Genomic DNA, 19,443 nt, shown 5'->3' with positions numbered 1-19,443 from the left:
TCGGAAAACATCAATGGCATCCAGCGATTCAAGTGCAGCTAAAGCAAGATCATCGTCGTCCTCTTCCTCTTCTTCTTCTCTTCTCGTCTTTATCATCATTCGCAGCTGCATCGACAGCGAAACCCGTGGCATGATTTTGAACGACACTATCTCCTTCTGATAACGGAGGAGTTGTCCCTGTCTTATCATCTTGCTTTTCAATCCCCGCACGAGATTCCCCCCTATCGTAAACTGCCAGACTCCGAAATAGTAGCTTCGTCCGATCCCTACTGCCCTTCTTCAACACTCTTTGATATCTCTCCGTCATTATTACCACCACCATAATCATTTGTTCGAATCCCAAAACCACAGGCGCATCCTGACCAAATGGAAATGCACCAAGGTAGGTTACCATTTGATATATAATTGGGGATGCGCCCAGTATATCCGGAATCTCTAGGAATCGCGCGATGGTATCTTCCTTAAAATATGCGACTCCATCTTGGTGATCTGCAAGACTCTTAAAGACGTCTTGAAATGAAAACAATTCGAGGGATGTAAAGCATCGTTTTGCAAATTTCCGAGCCTGTCTGAAAATTATTATGAGTTCTCAAAGGAGGTGGTTCGACATTCAAGAGGTCAATTCCTATGGATCGCAAAACTTACCAGCTCATGACTCAGTTGCTCTGTTGTAACATGTTTGTCGCTTGTACCGGATTGACTTTGTCCCATATTTATTTCTGTTTCGAATACATTGCATCAACTTTTATTATAAGTTTAGCATGAACAATAAGAAGTTCAATATGGAGGGGAACATTGTATGACGGAGTGATTACATAATGAGTGTACGATTCTATTGGTCGGTGAAAGCGGGCTTCTTTATTGCGCGCAAGTTGGTTCTCCTGAGGGAGAACTCACCGGCAGCATTTGTTTTCCGGGTGAGCTTTTCTGTTCGCCGTCCTAAAGCTTGCGTCAATGACCTAGAACTGAACTTTTCACGACCCAGATGCTTGATTGAGTCTTGCCAGTGTTCGAATCAATTGCAAACTGGAGGATATATGTTATGTATCATGTGCAACAAGGTTGGAGGCCTGAAAGATGTGATAGCTTCATATTCGTCACTAGTGTGAAGATGTTTAAAGTATTCCACTAGCAGCTTAGTTCCCACATGCCGCTTCCCACAAGGATGAATCCAACGTGGTTGCTTTCGCTCTAAATAGCATAGCTGAGCTCGGGTTGCCAGTAACAACATTGGGAATGAGGCGCATGCGAGGTTTCGGGAGGCATTCCTTGGTACCCGCCAGAGTCAAGATGATTCTTAACAAAATGCATGTTTTGATAATGATTCAAGTTTCTTGCTTCATCGTCCCCTACATTGATACGCTGGTATTAATTTGTCAGAATGTCGTCTTATCAATACACTCCTATTGATTCTCATGAACTTCAAATCCGAGTGTTACATATCCTTCCAAGAAGCCATAGAGCTACCTGTTACACACCCCAATTGGACGGCTTGTCCGACCAAGGCTATTCAGAGAGTTCTCACCATGATTCGAGAGGTTCGTATAAGTTCACGACATTAGATACTCTAGTTACTAAAATAGCCGTAGTGTCATGCACTTTACACGTAGTATCTTTGAAAGATAATCCAGAGTACCATGCTCTGTCCTACTGCTGGGGCGACCCTGATCTCTCACGAGCAAAAATTCTACTCGATGAGACAGAAATCGAAGTTACCACTAGTTTGGAACAAGCTTTAAGGACATTTCGGCATGAGTCAATACCGATGGTCTTCTGGGCAGATGCGATATGTATCAATCAAAATGATCCAGACGATAAGGCAGAGCAAATTAAATTGATGAGAGATATCTACACTTGTGCAAGTTTCTTAGATGTCTTTCTGGGCGGTGGAACTACTGAGACCGACGAGGCCATGGACTCGACTCTAACTATAGGACAGGCTGCTTTTGATGCAGGAATATTTTCTGTTACGGTAGATAGTATGAGAGATTGTGAATTTTATATCCGAGAGGACCATGAAGGCTACGGATTCAACCGCCCGAAACTAGACGATCCGCTCGCGGATTTGAAGCGATCATTGTATGAACTTGCTATGGATATTGGCTTCAACTTTCCTTACCTTGGTTGGTATGAGATTGGAAAGCGAGACTATTGAAACTGTCTTTGGATCATGCAAGAGTTTTGCCTTGGCAAAGAGTTGTTGATAACGTGTGGTGAAAAGACCGTACCCTTTCATCCATGGTTTGAGGCGGCTTGGATTTTTTTTCGCTACGCAATCAACTATGGTCATCAACACTTATGGACTACAAAAATCCGCTAATTATTCGGCTGAGGGATCGACTTTACGTGAAATCGCTAGATGCTTGAGTGTAGCGCCTCCTAACCTAGGTCGCCTTTTGGGAACCAGAAAACAGCATCAAAAGTCTGGGGGATCGACTCTTGCTAGGCTTTTAGAGAGAGGCTGTATTCAAGCATCTAAAGAATTAGTAAGGAAAGCAAAGTATCCACGAGATAGGATTTATGGGTTGTTGTGAATGGCTTTGGATGCCTCGTTATTGAACATACAACCCATTTATACCAATGTTGAATCGGATGATGAAACAGTACAGATATTTACATCTGTTTCACGAATTCTTCTAGAACATGGTAATGTTGATATTTTGGCATGGAGTTAACAACCAAAGAGTTTAGTCAGCCTTCCTAGTTGGGTTCCCGACTTTACTTCTACTCTCTTAGAACCATCTTGTGAAACCAAAAGGGCCGCTCTCTTTTCCGCTTCAGGGCAGTCTTCACTTTATATTGTGCCTGAAATAGCAGAAATAGATTCAAGGGTTATCGGACTAAGAGGTGCGAGAGTCAATACCATCATGGCTCATGGCAGTTTATTTACTGTCGACAATAGACAGGGTATCGTATCTAGAAGTACCGGGGAATTTTTGAAAATCCACGCAAATACAACCCGATATTTTGACGAAATAGCACATTTCTGTGAGCAAGGTCAAGCAATAAATGCGAAGAGTACAAAACCCATATCACAACATGATATAAGATGGTTCGGAGCGCATTGGCGCATACCATGCGCCGACCAAACCGTCAATACCACCTTTCGAACACGCGTCACGGATGTTTCGCTAATAGGCTACAACAACCATCGAAGAAGTATCGAATTATATTCAGACAACGCCAGAAGCATCACAGATCAACATCTCACCGAAGAAGAATTTGAAGCAAATACCGCAGAGTATCTAAGATGTATTCAAACGACAGCATATGTCTCTTACAAAAATGCAATGGCGTATCAGCAGAATAGAAGACCATTTATATCTACGCAGGGATATGTAGGTCTTACACCCGGACATTCAGTACCTGGGGATGTGATAATTATTATTTTTGGGACGGTACAACCATTTGTTGTGCGTAGTGGGAGAGGATAAGTGGGAATTTATTGAGGAAGCTTATGTTTATGGGATTATGGATGGGGAATTTATGGAAAGTGATTTTAAGACTGAGGAGTTTGTTTTGTGTTGATTTATTTTAGGGGTTGTTTTGGAGATTTCGTTTTTTTATGGATTCTTGAGTGTTTGTTGGTATTGATGCTGGATTTAAGTCTTACATTAATCATGCTTTGAGCAGCTGATCCTGGAAAATTACGAAATGTGATCAGCTGTTAAACCTCATACCGCTTTAAACTGCGAGTCAAGATGTGAACCGGGCATCAACAATTGCATGGAAAAAGATCAATGATACTCATGTAGCAGAAAAAGAATCATCCACACACATACCAACCGCCCATTACCAAAAGAACAACATCAATCCGTCGATCCCACCTTCTCACCATATGAATCTTACCGGAAATCCCGAAATCCTGATATCCTAAGATCTTACCTTATTCTAACATCAAATCCACCCATTGCCCTCTCATCCCATCCCATCCTCCCCCATCCTCCCCCATCCTCCGCAGACCTACAACCCCAAATTAGCAAATCAAAGCAATCAACCTAAAATAAACCAGCAGGAAAACCAAACCTCTCCTAAGTTTTAAAGTTTTTGTACCTATTACCTATTACCTATTACCCATCCATCTATTCATTCCGTGGTACTCACTAACATCTCACTCCATCCCTAGAACTGTTACGAGGTTTGCCGTCTAGATCACGTGGACTTGCTCTAGGCTCTCGAGGTGGTTTATAACTAGGCGTCAAGCAGGGACTTAAGTAATGACAATAATGCAATTCGTAATTAATAGTAGAGTATACTAAATGATTGATCTTGAGCACGAAGCTCTATACAAAGGAAATCCATCTTGATTATATAGACCTTCATGCTTCTATGATCACTGGTGATCCTTCATGATCACTACTGATCACTTGTGATCACGTGTCTTGGTCATGTGATGGTAGTTGTATAGCCCGTCGTAACAATATTAAATATCAATTATATTATAAATCAATATTACTATTATTATTTCTTTAATCATTAATATGTTACAACGGCTATCTTCTATGCCGCGTCACATGACTAAACCAAGGTAACGTGATTAAAGTCACGTTATGGACCGCTGAGGAACGCTGGCTGTCCAGGAACGCTGGCTGTCCAGGACCGCTGGCTGTCCAGGACCGCTGCGCGGTCCTGACTAGCCATAGGCATGAAGGTCTATATAATCAAGATGGATTCCCTTTGTATAGAGCTTCGTGCTCAAGATCAATCATTTAGTATATCCTACTATTAGTTACGAATTGCATATCATTATTGTCATTACTTTAAGTCCCTGCTTGACGCCTAGTTATAAACCTACTTCGAGAGCCTAGAGCACTTCCACGTGATCTAGACGGCAAACCTCGTAACATAATATAATTTTAAAGTTATCTAAAAAGAATAATCAATTAATAATAATAAATAAATACTCGAATATTAATTTAATATATAACATATAACAAAAATAAATTAAATTAAATAACATCTGTTAATAAAATTTATAATTAATTACTTAATTATAAGATTAAATATTTAAATAAAAAGTTTTTATCTTATAATACAGAAACCTAAAAAATATAAAAATATAATGAATTAATTAAATTACTCGATTGCTCGTTCTAAAATACCTCATCTAATCTATAATCTAAATATCCATACCATGCATGATCCATCTTACATATACATATACATATGTTCGTCGATAGATGACCTAATAACACACCAACCATTCGACGCCGCAACGCCACGTGTAAAACATACAAATGGCAAATTCGGAAAACTTTAAAAATCCGTTCCTGAGCCGTGCCAGATATCATTAACCCATCCAAATTCCACCCGCATAACCAACCTTGCAAGACACCCCCTCAGTCCCTCAGTCCCACATTACCATCACCCCATCCCCATCCCTATACATCCCCCCTTCCCCGCTATCCATACGTAACATGAACCTCCGTCGTCTCCTTAATCCCATACCTCCACGCATCCCTCAAAATACTCTCATCACTTCCATTATCCAAACCAGTTGCATCCCTCTCAATATCATCTTGCGCGTTATTATTTTGTGAAGAATTCGAGGTTCCCTCGCCCCTTTCATTCGCCGCAAATTCGTCGCGACGCATAGAACTTAATGCGTACCCGTGACCTATTTTACTTCCGCTTCTATTGGGATAGGGACCGCTAGACTCGTTGGATTGTTTTTCTTGACCGCGCAATTGCTTGTAGAGGGGTCGAAGCACGGGGATACAGGCGCAGACGATAGCGACTAGAAGTTCGCTCGAGCCCCAGAGGATGAGTGGTACTGTGTCGTCTGTGGAGATGGAGTTAGTTTTATTCCTTTGGAATGTTTTGGAATTTTCAATGAGGATTGCTTGGAAATCTTACAAGTATAATCTGACCGAGATGCTAACCCTCCAAGCTCAACGGCTCGCACAATACCACAGATTCCTGCACTGAAACAAACTCTTATCAGCATCAGCCTAAGAGACTTCTGCAGTCCCGTGGCAAAAAAAAACTTACAAAACACCCAAAGTAAGACCAAACGAAATAGTCAACCTTTCCTTCCGTCTAATCCGAACCCCAGCTAAGAAATACCACGGGAAAAGAGCCAAGACAAAATCCATCAAAGCCGTATAACCTCCCGAGAAAATTGCATTCGCCGTGAAATTGAAATTAACAGTATGAGGTATGGACGGGTTAAAAATTGCCGGCATTGGTGAGCATTGGAAGAAGTCGAGAGTGGCGCAGATGATGCATACAATAAAGGTACTGACGATACAAGCCCAAAGGAAAACCTTATGCCAAGGAACAACGACGAGACGGAGAAGGAAGACCGCTACGGAGGACTTGCTGGTGGCGATTGCGATGATATTGCAAGTTTGGCCAGCGACTTCCATCTTATTGGACAAGACGAATCTAGAACAAATAAGACTCAGTACGTAATCTCCAAAACGGTTACCAAACGTAAAGATGAGTTGGGCTTGTATGGGGGAGTGAAGAAAGTTCTAAATTAGGATATTCAAAACGAGAAGCTGAACATCAAAGTTTGTAGATTTAAAGAATCAATAATACTCACTGAGCCTCCGTGATATCCAAAAAATGCGATCCTAATCCATAAACGGCGGCTACAGTACAAAAGGAGGTGTATCCTATGAACAATAACTGTATATGAATGGTCTTATTAGCATTGAATTCAAGAGAACATAGGTTGGTGTTTATCACTCACAATGCTGGCCACAATGAGCCAGTCATCATAACCTGTGGCTTGAACGATATAATATCGAGTGTACATCCGTAGTCCTACGAATACCGCTGCAGCAAATGTCTCGATCCACATCACCAAGATGATGGTAGGTCCCAGAGCTGACAAATGACGCATCTTGCCGGCGCTGTACGCCCCAGACTTAATGTCTGACTGCTGTCGCGGGTGCTCACGGGAACTGCTGTACAATCGGATAATCTCCACGTGGATTTGGTAAGTTACTTGATATACTTTGTATAGTAGTCGTCGAACAGAGCTTCGCTAATGGAAATCACAAAATATAAAGAATGGTGTCTCCACTTGGAATATGGGCTCCGCCTGTCTTTGTTTGATAGGTTTACAATGGTTGGGACAGTGCTTACCAGCAAAGTGGACATAATAATGGATCTAGAGGAGACCGTCATGACGGATATAGCATTGGAAGATTACTAACGGGGTGTTCACCACAACCATTAACCAGGGGTCCGAAAATGGAAGATCGAGATTCATCACCGATACATTTATGAATGTAATAGGGAGTATGAGCATGCTATCTGTTTGACCAATGAATTTTTGGGAGCACGTCGTACTAGCTAGAGACTAAATATACCTTACAGCCAATTTTTTGACGGGGTCGAGAAAAGAAGCTTTTCTCGGGGTGATGTCAGGTCAGTACTATAGGGGCTAAATCCGTTCCAGTATATGAACTTATCGCGGTCTTTGCGGACAATCTACCAAATTTCCAGGGTTACTGTTTTGGGACTTTCGTTTCAGCGGAATAAGCTTAGGCATGTTTGAAAAAAAGGCTTACTCTACTGGAATAGTCGTCGGTTGCGGTGAGTGGAGCCGTTGCCGGGATTTTACCAGGACATGATTCGGTTCATATGTCTGATGTCAAACTGTGGAGGCAAAGACCGAGAGAACAACCGTAAGAACTTGGTGGACTCAGGTGGACTATCACAAATATGGAGTAAAGTTTTGCGGGATGAACTGCTCGCATCGCTCAGTGGAGTATGATTTCAATAAAACTGGAGCGAAATTGAAGTACGAAGTAAAACTTGAAGTGGAGTGACCCACTCAAAGAGTCTCTCCCAATCAGATATTCTAGTTATTTTGGTGAGGTGATTTCGAAATTAGCCGAGTTCCGACTGTATTTAGAGACCGCTGAATTCCACGGGCCGTGACGAATGTCAGCTAGGAGAATTGTTTTGCTTGACACCAGAATTATGCTTCTCAATAGATTGTAGTTTAAGCGCCGTAGCCGAATGAATTGCTAGGTACAGGGTATATAGAGTGTCTGAGGCCTGAGAGTCTTCCGTCAGTTAGCAACTACCGGTAGACTATAGAGTTATTACATTATCAATCTCATACTCCGTATGGTTCGCTTCCATATTCGTTAACACTAGGAAAAGCTATAACCGGGAATACGTACAATTTCCAAATTACAAGCGGGGAATTCCCGCAGAGACTAGGGGGAGCCGCCGCAACGGTTTCCAAGGGTATCAAAGCGGCTTCTGGGATCCCCTGATAGATGGCAGGAAAAATTGCAAGGACCAGGTTATCAGCCCCGCAATTCATATTTGAATCCCCTGATAGAGAAACTGTTCCTAGCTCTCCATGACTCTCGACTACACGTGGATAGCAGAGTTAAAATTTGCCGGCTTGTGCTTATGCAGAGAGTTGGATTGTACAGCATGCACAGCGGACCTTGATAATTAGGATTGACACATGAAACTTCCATATCTAGCCATGATATTACCAAAGGGAAGAATAGCGGAAATTCGGACTAAACTGTCAGTTCCAGGGGACAATAGACTGTTCCTTCATCTTGCTATGCATAGCTCCACGACATAAAACTACAGGCTAGTAAGGACATTTGGCCCACATGTAATTTATATGATGTCCTTGAAACCTCGCATTATGTCGAGCTCTTGTGGGACTTTGAAATTAGTCTCTTGCCTCAGAACGAGGAGATGTAACTTGGGACCTTTGTAGTGTGACTTGCCAACAACCCCATATGGATATGGCATCCTTCTTGCCACGTTTTAGAGACATGGATTACTTCTAAGTTGCTGTCGCAATGTCTCCGGTTAAAGAAGGCTTCGGCGTCGGAGTCTGTTCTGGTCTGGTCTAGGTGCGCAAATGTGTTCTTGAAGTGATAGTTGCTCCGTCCCCGCAATTGGCCCACCAAATAACAACGGTTGGCACAAGACCAGGCCTCTTCGATAAGAACTCATGTCCACTACAAAACAAGGTGCAAGCATCGATAATCCTCCTGTAGCCCTTCAGATTTATCTATCTCACGAGCGGCATATCCAAGTGTTTGCTTTTCCCTCGATTTAATCCCTCGTTCTTGCTCAAGCACATCTCTAAGTTTACCTTGCATCCTTTCTCCTCAACCAAAAACGATGTCGGCATCTCTTACTACCACTGGCACCCCTCTTGCCCTTCGGGTACCAAACACAGGTGCTGCACGGGGAACAAATGACCCTCTTGCCCTACCACCAGGAACTAGTTCAGAGAAATTTGCTGAATTCATTTCTCGTGCTGAAGAAGCAACTGGTGCCGAAAATGTCGTCGTTATTAAGAGGAAAGAAGAGCTTACAAAAGAACTGTACACCGACCCTTCCAAAGTCCACGATATGTACCACATCTTCGACAAAGATTATTTTGTAGTATCCGCCACTATTGCTCCCCGCAACGTCGAAGAAGTTCAAAAAATCGTCAGACTCTGTAATGAATTCGAGATCCCGCTTTGGCCATTTTCAATTGGTAGAAATGTAGGATATGGAGGAGCAGCTCCAAGAGTTCCTGGAAGTATTGGTCTAGATATGGGCAAAAACATGAACAAAGTGCTAGAGGTTAACACCGAAGGAGCATATGCGCTGTTAGAACCTGGTGTGACATTTTTTAGTCTATACGACTACTTGAAGGAGAAAAAATTGGACGATCAACTCTGGATTGATACTCCAGATCTGGGTGGTGGTTCTGTCGTTGGAAACACTATTGAGCGTGGCGTAGGGTATACTCCATATGGAGGTGTGTGATTTCTAATATCTGAAAACGGAACACTTGCTGATGCTTCATGCAGACCATTTCATGATGCATTGCGGACTCGAGGTCGTGCTTCCTACCGGAGAACTTATCAGAACTGGCATGGGAGCTTTGCCCGACCCAACGCAGCCGACAGTTGAGGGAGCAAGTTTGGATCAACAGCCAGGAAACAAGTGCTGGCAGGTATGCTAAGACCAATCGCAGGATGACAGTATTCGAGCTTACCAGAATTCTAGTTATTTCCCTACGGTTTTGGCCCATACAATGATGGTATCTTCTCACAAAGTAACCTTGGTATTGTGACAAAGATGGGCATTTGGGTAAGTAAAAGAAATGCCTGTATCGTTGCGCCATGCAAGAGTACTAACCGTAATATTTTTTAGCTTATGCCAAATCCAGGAGGTTACCAACCTTATCTCATCACATTCCCAAAAGACTCTGATTTGCCAAAAATCGTTGATGTCATCCGTCCCCTTAGGTTACAAATGGTCATCCAAAACGTGCCTTCAATCCGACATATCCTCCTTGATGCAGGGGTAATGGGGACCAAGAAATCATACTACGACGTTGACCGACCCCTAAATGAAGAAGAACTCGATGCCATAGCTAAGAAACTAAATCTTGGCCGCTGGAATTTCTACGGCGCTTTATACGGGCCCAAACCTGTGCGCGATGTACTCTGGCAAGTAGTTCAGGATGCTTTCGGAACTATTGAAGGTGCAAAATTCTTCCTTCCAGAAGATATCAAGGAGAAATGCGTTCTTCACGTTCGCGCACAAACCCTACAAGGTATTCCAACGATTGATGAACTTTCATGGGTAGACTGGCTACCTAATGGTGCCCATCTTTTCTTCTCGCCTATCTCCAAGATCTCTGGTGAAGATGCGAGCAAGCAGTACGCTCTTACTCAAAAGATGACTCTTGAGGCAGGTTTTGATTTCATCGGAACATTCACCATTGGTATGCGCGAGATGCATCATATCGTATGCTTAGTATTTGACCGTGAAGATGAGGACCAAAAGCTACGAGCTCACAAGCTTATCCGTGAGCTCGTTCAAGTTTGTGCTGATAATGGGTGGGGAGAGTATAGAACTCACATTGCCTTGATGGACCAGATTGCGGAAACATATGGTTGGAACGACAACGCGCAGATGAAGTTGAACGAAAAGATCAAGAATGCTCTTGATCCCAAGGGTATTTTGGCACCAGGAAAGAACGGTGTATGGCCGGCATCATATGATCGATCAGCTTGGAGATTAGATGCCAACTCCAACAGGACAAGACCTTGATCAGATTGAAGGAGCAGATAACTCATATAGGCTTTGTATATTTCACAGAATGTGAAAAGCAATATATATTCCATGAAAGTAATTCGCGTTCCTTGCCTCGGTCATGCACCGTGGAATAGTACTGAAGCTCTCAAGGCTCGGAGAGATCAAAAGTCGACCTCGTGAAGTTTTGATCATTGTCATTCGGAAAAGGTTCTCATCTGTGCTTGGCCAATTGATAAAATAATCCTGTGAATGTGTATGTGTATGATATCCTGTTTGAATTTCAAACCACGGAACGTCGCGATGAAAACCCGAGTCCTATGACTGTATTTGGATGACTGATCGCTTTATCAGAACCAGGTGACATTGGGAACCGTGGGGATGAAATTTTGGTTTAAGATCACTGATTGCCTGGTGTAATGATAGATCTAGAATCAGCGCAACCCATAGCTAACAAAGTGTAGGAAAAAGGATTAGCACAGCTTCTATTCCAATTGATGTCAATAGGGTGTTGGTGTTGGTTTTGTTGGTATGTTGATGCATTGATGTGTTAATATCTTGATATCTTGATGCCAATGTTGAGGAAAGTTGTTGTAGTGTTTGTTGAAAAAGGCCATGGTCGGATTTTAGCGCGGTAACCAAATGGAGGTTCAGCTACCAGCCGGGACATTCCTTCCGTTTCCAAACCATCCACAAAACCATCAAAATCCATCCAAGTTACCTCAAAACATAATGGGCCAAATGTAAAAATACTTTTTATATTCAGAAGTCAAAAGAATCTGAGAACTAATTTTGTATTTCTTCCAGTGAACCACTTGTTGACGAACGTCCGACTGTGGCTGAAATCCTCGCGCATAAATCCTATCCAGACACAATATGGAGACTCACACCAACGAAAAGAGGGAAGTTGCCGGTCGGCAAAGGCAGGGGAGGACCGTTCAATATTGATTGGGAGGTTCATGGCAGCGGAGAGACGAAGGTTGTGGTAAGTTGATGATTTCGGACCTTGAGTTGTTACATTTATACATATCACATGCAAGTGCATGGCGGACCGGCAGATGAGGAGGTGAAAGAACTCACAGCTCAAACATCAAAGCCTCGGGTTGGTATACAAAGTACCATTTATATTATTCACATTATTCACAACTATTTGGCATCATCGCCGCCTCCCTTAATACCTCCAGAGGCTTTTGCCCCGCTGAACAGAACTTGATTCCAATGATGTCACATGATTCATCCATCAACCGCTAATCCGGTGCCTCCGTTCAGTGGCTCATGGGCTTAGGGTCTAACAAGTCAACATGGCAAAGGCAAACTCTACACTTTGGTCATGAAAGAGGGGATAAGTATTCGTCGTTGGTGTTTGATAATAGAGGTATGGGCGCATCAGACACCCCGATTTTACGATATTCTACCTCGGAAATGGCCAAAGACACTATTGAGCTCCTCGATCATCTTGGTTGGACGAAGGATAGACAATTGAATGTCACTGGAGTAAGTATGGGTGGAATGATTGCACAAGAACTGGTAAGTGATCCATGTAATTTGTTAGTTAATGTCGTTCAAGATTAATGCCAATAATCATCTACAGGCATTAATGATACCAAATCGAATTGCTACTCTCAATTTACTTTCCACGGCTGCCTTTGTCGAGAATACCACCACTTTCTTTGAACATCTGCGCACTAGAGTTATGATGTTCGTTCCTAAACCACTTGATCGATCGGTTCTCGATGCATCGTTGTCATTGTTTCCCGCTTCGTGGCTGTCATTACCAGATACTGGTTTGTTTATCTTTTCTTTACCATTAGATTCACTTCATATCCTCTACCATTCTAACTTCCATGACTTCTGCTATTTTGCTCCTCCAACTAATTCACAACATTTAGCTCATCTACCCTCGGAATCAACCCCGTTAGTGGAACCACCGCCAGGCCACCCTTTTCCCTATGCACACTTCTCCACGAACTATGAACGCTTTGCTGCCGCCGAACTAACCAAACGGCTCGATCCTAACTCTTTCAAGACAATCGGATTTCTGCTACAGGCGATTGCTGCCGGTTGGCATCACAAGAGCCCTGCGCAAATAAAAGAGTTGGGGGATAAAGTGGGTAGGGAGAGAATAGCTGTCATGCAGTGAGTATATTTTGAAGTTTTGTCGATTAAACCCATTTAATACGGTACGGGTATTTGATTTTTGAAGAACGACTAACACACCATACAGCGGCACACAAGACCGGCTAATATCTTTTCCTCATGGTGAGAAACTCATCGCATTTCTCCAACCCGGTAGACCGGAAATTCGAGAAGGTGATGGGCATGCGATCCCTATTCAAGAGGAAGCCTGGTTTAATGAAAAAATGTCGGCATTTTTTGAGGAATTTAATTGAGAGTAGGCATGATTTAGATTTAAACAGGCCACCTAGATTATACTATCAATAAATGATCATCTTTATCACATATTCCATTCTGTCCTGTTACCGCAGGAACCACCTCAAAGTATGACTCCAAGACACTGAGTATCTCCGTCTTTCCATACAACAGAAGGATATCGGTATCATGATCATGAATGAGACAGATTAACATATGCATCTCGTGAGAACTCGACCGTGGCTGTGCTACACATAGATCGACAAATTCATTTCCCAGATGGTGGATTCGACTTGGTCTACACCAGCCACATTGTCGACGATGACATTAAATTCTCTTCGATTCCAGACCAGGTCAATTCTCGAGCAAGATGGAGAACAGATCTTAGATCAGAGTGCCAATGATCTACTTCATTTTAAATCATCATCATCATCACCACCATCAACGACTTGATGATCCATACTAAGTTTCGTCGTCTCTCCAGAGATGGAGGGATAACCTAGCCACAATTATCACCAATTCTTCGTTTTTAGTTTTTTTCCTCTTTCAATTCGTGGGAAGTTGGAGCAGAGCCGGTTTCAACGATAAGATATACCGGTAACGTTTTCGTTGTGCTGCAAGCGCTCCACCAAAAAAAATCCATCTGATTTGATAATTATAACATTTTTAAAACCGTTTTATCTACGGCAACTTTTCCGAGTGGGCTGATAGGATTATCTTCGCAAATACATCGGTTGTTTCTCTCCAATCGTCTGATTTCTTTGATAATCTTGGAAGAAAGAAAAATATCCTCAAAATTTCTATGATAAGGTTGTACCAATATTGTGTTCATTCCAAAGTCTATCACGTCTGTCCCACTTGGTACGAAATATTTGTTATTTCGTAGAACAAGAAGGGACACAAAATCTCAGGCTACGAATCCACATGGGAAGAACACAAACTCGAGGCAGGGTGCGCAACTTCTTCTCTTTATACGTTCTACTACAAACACACATACACACGTCGCTTCATTACTATGCTACTCTAATAGGAATGAATGCTGTTATTGTTTCATCCCATCAGTATCTCTCTTTTTGTTTCTTGTTTCGTGATCTTCAATCATATTTGCCCAAACAGCCAAACAGAGTAACAAAATTACCCCACCATAACACAACAACGAAGTCTCGGCATTCTTTTTGAGTAGAATTGTGTGCGATAGCTATAAGCTATTCGATTTCTGATTGTCTTTGGAGTTTTTGAAGTGAGGAAGAGACTGGGACTAGGTGGCCGGCTAGACCTATTTCCGAACAAGAAGAAAAACAACTGACGTGGGTAAATGCGGCAAAATTTGCGATGGAATATCTGCCATCGGTATTCGACGGCCTCGCCATAACCTCGTCTACAGATGAAGAAGCAAAAGGTTCAGCGCAGATCATATCGGTACCTGTGGATCCAAATTTGAGTCCTCTCGAGCCGCAGGATAATTTGCGCAATGTAGGAGTCCTCGAATTACTCGAATCGGACGAGAGGGCAGTTTTTATACTTGACCTCACGAAACTCGATGAGACAACGCCAATATATACGAATCCGCGGTTAAAGGAGTTACAAGTTCTAGGGAGCAAAGTTGGGGAATCCCTTGACCTGGATGTGGCTACGAAAGACGAAAAGCATCGGGAATTTTTAGAATGGGCAGGGGAAAATTTCAGCGATGGAAAATTACCCGTAACACTATATTGTGGAGTGAGATGGACTGCACAAACAATCAGCAATAGGTGGAGGGTCATTGCTGGAGACGTAGGAGGAAGGATAGATACCATTGAGGACAAACCTCCGATCCTTCGATCGCAAACCCTTTCGCCTCGAAAGGCACGATCTATGTCAAAATCTGACGACACTCCTAGGCCCTCTCTGGAATCTCAACTGGAGGAATATCGACTTCATCGGGAAGATACAATATCAATATTTCCGCCAGCACAGGAACCGATCACTTTGAAAGAGGATCTTGCAGTGGGGTGTACCACACTTGGTCCATTCGATATATTCGCACCAGACACCATAGTAGAGTTGTCACCCCATGTGAGGTTTTTCCTTGATTTTGATTGGGAATCTACAGAGCTTGGTCCCATTGATTCTTGGCCAGTTGGGCTACGGAGGATGTGCAATTTCCTGATGTCAGATCCAAGACCTGCGGCAATGTATTGGGGTCAATCCAGAGTTGTAATGTACAACGAACCATATGTGTCAGTCACAGGACAGAAGCATCCAGGGATGATGGGGAAGCCTTTTCCAGAAGCGTGGCCTGAGATTGAAAGCGTGTTCAAAAAAACCTTTGACAAGGCGTATGAAACTGGTACAGCTTCAACCATGGATGATGCAAGGTTTTACATTGAAAGGCATGGATACTTGGAGGAGACGTACTTTTCTTTGTCAATTCTACCATTCAGCTGCGACAGCTATAATTGTAACCTTGCCTTGTAAGTCTAAATACTTCCTATGGAAATTTGGTTGGTTGAACCCCCGCACTAACATTATAGGTAGTTACAATCCTGTATTCGACACCACGAGACAGGTAGTTGCAGATCGCAGAATGCTATTTCTGTTACGACTTGGGCAATTCATTGCTTCATCTCGAGAACCCAAGGACTTTTGGCAGCAGCTTCTGCGTGGACTTGAACCGGATCATCCAGACTTACCGTTTGCTTTGTTATATTCCGCTGGTAACGATGTTAATGAAACACTCTCGGAATCATCAGCGTCAAGTCATAACTGTAATTGGGTGTTGGAAGGCACTGTAAGAGTCCCTGGTGGTGACAAAACCGTGCCGAAGCATATCAATTCTCAAAACCCCATGGAAGAATTTCTACCAAGTTTCAGTGACCTTGTTAAATCAGATTCGCCTACGCTTTTACATCGAAAAGATGGTACTATCCCTGCATCCTTGACCACAGCTCTTCAGGGCACACTTGCTTGGGATACAGTTGTCTTCTTGCCAATCAGAGCAACCACCGAGAATGTTCTCGGCTTTCTTATTTTTGGACTCAATGCTCGACGGAAATACGATGATGACTATAGATTATTCATACAATTACTCAGCCGACAACTAGCCACCTCGATGGCCGCGGCAGTACTCGTTGAAGATGAGATTCAACGTGGTCGTATGGCTGCCGAACATGCTTATCAAGATCGGAATCGACTTTCAAGGAAGCTTGAGATTCAAGCTCATGAAGCCTCAGAAATTGAAAGTCGATTTAGAAGGATGGCTGATCTTGCCCCTGTCGGAATGTTTCATATCGATGCTGAGGGAAGGTTACTCTATGCTAACGAAGTTTATTATAATTTAACGGAACACAAGAGAGATGTCAATACTCCCATGGTATGTTATGATCTTTTTACTTATATCCTCGCATAACTAAACCAAAGCATCGTATATATCTCATTTTTCGGGAAATTATGAAGTTTCATCTTGCAAAGTATGCCTTAATGATGCTTTCACCATAAGACTTTCATCATTTAAACTTTGAAGTTTATTTAGAGCTCAATTGATACTGAAATCTCATTATATCATCGTCCAAGTGGAATACCAAATCTATATTATCTCGCAACATCATTCATGTCCAATAATTCTCAGGAATTTGTTATCTTAATAAAAATAACATTATTTCTACTGGCATGAGCTCTATTCATAGCTCGTTAGCCTTGATGTATTTGGATCCGCCTCAAATTCACCTGTTCCCACTTTCCAGAACTTTGTTTGCTGACAAATCTATTTTGAAGAGCATGTATGATGTAGTCATGGAGGAAGATTGGCCCATAATGGATGCACAATGGAAAAAGCTTATGGCCGGCGAACCTGTCTCCTTTGAAATTCGGTTACGAGCACTTTTTAAGGGTGCTGATAAGATTGGTGATGAAGAAATTGATGGCGCAATTTGGATAATACAAGCTGCATATCCTGAAAAGGCAGATGATGGTAAGGTCGTTGGTGTTTTAGGTTGCTTGACGGATATTAGTCGACAAAAATGGGCAGAGGATTTCCAGAAACGAAAAATGCTAGAAGCAGTTGAACTAAAGCGACAACAAGAGAATTTCATCGACATGACATCACATGAAATGAGGAACCCATTGTCGGCAATCATCCAGTGTGCAGATATGATTGGAATTTCGGTTAAAGAATTTGATGGAGGAACTAATGATATTGTTCTTCCACGAGAAGCAGTTCATGGATATGCAGATGCAGCTTCGACGATTGTCCTTTGTGCTCAACATCAGAAAAGAATCATTGATGATATTCTGACTTTGAGTAAATTGGATTCAGATTTGTTATTCGTCACTCCGACTGAAGTACAACCATTACTTATCATCAAAAATGCACTGAAGATATTCGATGGAGAATTACAAAAAGGTGACGTCGCTCTAAGGTTTCATGTATCTCCCACGTTTGAAGAACTCAGTATCGACTGGATCAAATTGGATCCTAGTAGATTAGTACAAGTTCTTATCAACCTCGTCACAAATGCCATAAAATTTACACAAACTCAAGCAAAACGAAATATCGCTATCACTGTGAGCGCAGCGCTCGAACCTCCTAGCACGCCAGGTCTTGTCTACCTTTCAAGAACCAATACTCACAAAGATAACACAGCAGATAGTGAATGGGGAAATGGAGAAGTTGTTTATCTACATATCGAAGTTAAAGATAGTGGCCGCGGTCTAGATGAAACTGAATGCAATCTTTTGTTTAAGAGATTTTCCCAAGCTTCACCACGAACACATGTTCAATATGGTGGATCGGGTCTCGGTCTGTTTATTTCTCGAGAACTTACAGAGCTTCAAGGTGGTCAAATAGGAGTTGCCTCAAAAGCTGGAGTGGGAAGTACATTTGCATTTTACATTCGCGCTCGACGTTGCGAACCACCTGATGATAAGGATTCATTTGTTCCTCAAATGGATGCTCAAGCGCAAAATAATATCATCACAAACAATTCTCTCGCTCGAGTTAAAGGACCAACTCGTCAGAGTTTAAAAAGTCGTCGTTCTCAAAGTCCAGCTTCACCAACCCCAAAACATATCCTTATTGTGGAAGATAATATCGTTAATCAAAAAGTATGTTATCTCCTTATCCTAATAAATTCCAAACTAACTATCGATCAGGTTTTAAGCAAACAACTCCGTGGCGCAGGTTGTACTGTGAGCGTGGCAAATCATGGATTGGAAGCCCTCGAATTCCTCGAAAAATCAACATTTTCCACCACATTACCAGAAGGTGATCCAGGAATCCCATGTAATATCCTATTAATGGATCTTGAAATGCCAATCATGGATGGTCTTACATGCGTACGAGAAATACGCAAATGGGAAAAAGAAGGAAAAGTTAAAGGACGCGTACCAGTTATAGCTGTGACGGCTAATGCGAGAAGTGAACAAATTGCAAGAGCGAAAGAGGCTGGTATGGATAGTGTTGTTACGAAACCTTTTCGTATAGGGGAATTGGTTCCGGAGATGGAGAGGTGGCTTGTGAGAGGTGTGGTTTTGGATAAGATTAGGGAGGATTCGAAGGAGGAGAGGGCGGGGGTGGAGAGGAGAGATAGTGCGCCGATTTAAATGGATGGATGTGGTGGGATGGGATGGGGTGAGGGAGAATGATGTGGAGAAATGGAATGGCGTTTGGATTGGATTATTTCAGATGGTTGATTGGATTAGATTATGACTCATTTGATTTGATATATTGTTCAGAGATTTTGGATTGGATGGATGGGTTGGTTTTATAGGTATGGTATTTTACTGCATTGTGTGTGGTATAGATGCATGCATATGCATATGGCATCTACGGGAATTATATCGGAGGCGTATATTTTGGATAATTATTGGATGGATTCGATTAATATATTATATCATAATATAGTATATAGTATAAGTATACCTAGGTAGTATAGCATAGCGAGGGTGTTTAAGCCCTGATGGGTATGATATATATTAGGTATTTGGTAATAAATAGGCTTATGGTAAATTGCCTTTGATGTGATATGGTATGGTATGATATGGTATATAGTAGATAGT

At 42.3% G+C, this 19,443-nt stretch overlaps 6 protein-coding genes across 6 annotated transcripts; 4 read left to right on the top strand and 2 right to left on the bottom strand.

Annotated features, from left to right (window-relative positions):
* Nucleotides 1-49: 49 nt before the first annotated feature.
* Nucleotides 50-711, bottom strand: SS1G_13106 (hypothetical protein; the record flags this gene model as incomplete). Its single annotated transcript, XM_001585963.1, has 2 exons — nt 50-565; nt 646-711. 2 exons carry the CDS (start codon nt 709-711, stop codon nt 50-52), a joined length of 582 nt encoding a protein of 193 aa, XP_001586013.1.
* Nucleotides 712-1,381: 670 nt separating this feature from the next.
* On the top strand, nt 1,382-2,155 carry SS1G_13105 (hypothetical protein; the record flags this gene model as incomplete). The annotated part of the gene is made up of 2 exons (XM_001585962.1): nt 1,382-1,538; nt 1,590-2,155. The coding sequence occupies 2 exons, from the start codon at nt 1,382-1,384 to the stop codon at nt 2,153-2,155; spliced, it is 723 nt and encodes a 240-aa protein (XP_001586012.1).
* A 712-nt stretch (nt 2,156-2,867) lies between these two features.
* SS1G_13104 (hypothetical protein) lies at nt 2,868-3,249 on the top strand (the record flags this gene model as incomplete). The annotated part of the gene is made up of 2 exons (XM_001585961.1): nt 2,868-3,018; nt 3,158-3,249. The coding sequence occupies 2 exons, from the start codon at nt 2,868-2,870 to the stop codon at nt 3,247-3,249; spliced, it is 243 nt and encodes an 80-aa protein (XP_001586011.1).
* Nucleotides 3,250-5,402: 2,153 nt separating this feature from the next.
* On the bottom strand, nt 5,403-6,850 carry SS1G_13103 (hypothetical protein; the record flags this gene model as incomplete). Its single annotated transcript, XM_001585960.1, has 5 exons — nt 5,403-5,782; nt 5,857-5,924; nt 5,992-6,387; nt 6,548-6,633; nt 6,698-6,850. 5 exons carry the CDS (start codon nt 6,848-6,850, stop codon nt 5,403-5,405), a joined length of 1,083 nt encoding a protein of 360 aa, XP_001586010.1.
* Nucleotides 6,851-9,120: 2,270 nt separating this feature from the next.
* On the top strand, nt 9,121-13,427 carry SS1G_13102 (hypothetical protein; the record flags this gene model as incomplete). Its single annotated transcript, XM_001585959.1, has 10 exons — nt 9,121-9,751; nt 9,804-9,949; nt 10,003-10,086; nt 10,150-10,986; nt 11,502-11,566; nt 11,845-12,022; nt 12,307-12,564; nt 12,629-12,821; nt 12,927-13,173; nt 13,262-13,427. 10 exons carry the CDS (start codon nt 9,121-9,123, stop codon nt 13,425-13,427), a joined length of 2,805 nt encoding a protein of 934 aa, XP_001586009.1.
* A 1,312-nt stretch (nt 13,428-14,739) lies between these two features.
* Nucleotides 14,740-18,987, top strand: SS1G_13101 (conserved hypothetical protein; the record flags this gene model as incomplete). The annotated part of the gene is made up of 5 exons (XM_001585958.1): nt 14,740-15,126; nt 15,288-15,462; nt 15,921-16,759; nt 17,161-18,489; nt 18,538-18,987. 5 exons carry the CDS (start codon nt 14,740-14,742, stop codon nt 18,985-18,987), a joined length of 3,180 nt encoding a protein of 1,059 aa, XP_001586008.1.
* Between the last annotated feature and the right edge of the window lie 456 nt (nt 18,988-19,443).

This window comes from Sclerotinia sclerotiorum, genomic scaffold, assembly GCF_000146945.2.
Source record: "Sclerotinia sclerotiorum 1980 UF-70 scaffold_23 genomic scaffold, whole genome shotgun sequence".
NCBI lineage: Eukaryota > Fungi > Ascomycota > Leotiomycetes > Helotiales > Sclerotiniaceae > Sclerotinia > Sclerotinia sclerotiorum.
This window is presented reverse-complemented; position numbering and strand designations above follow the sequence as displayed.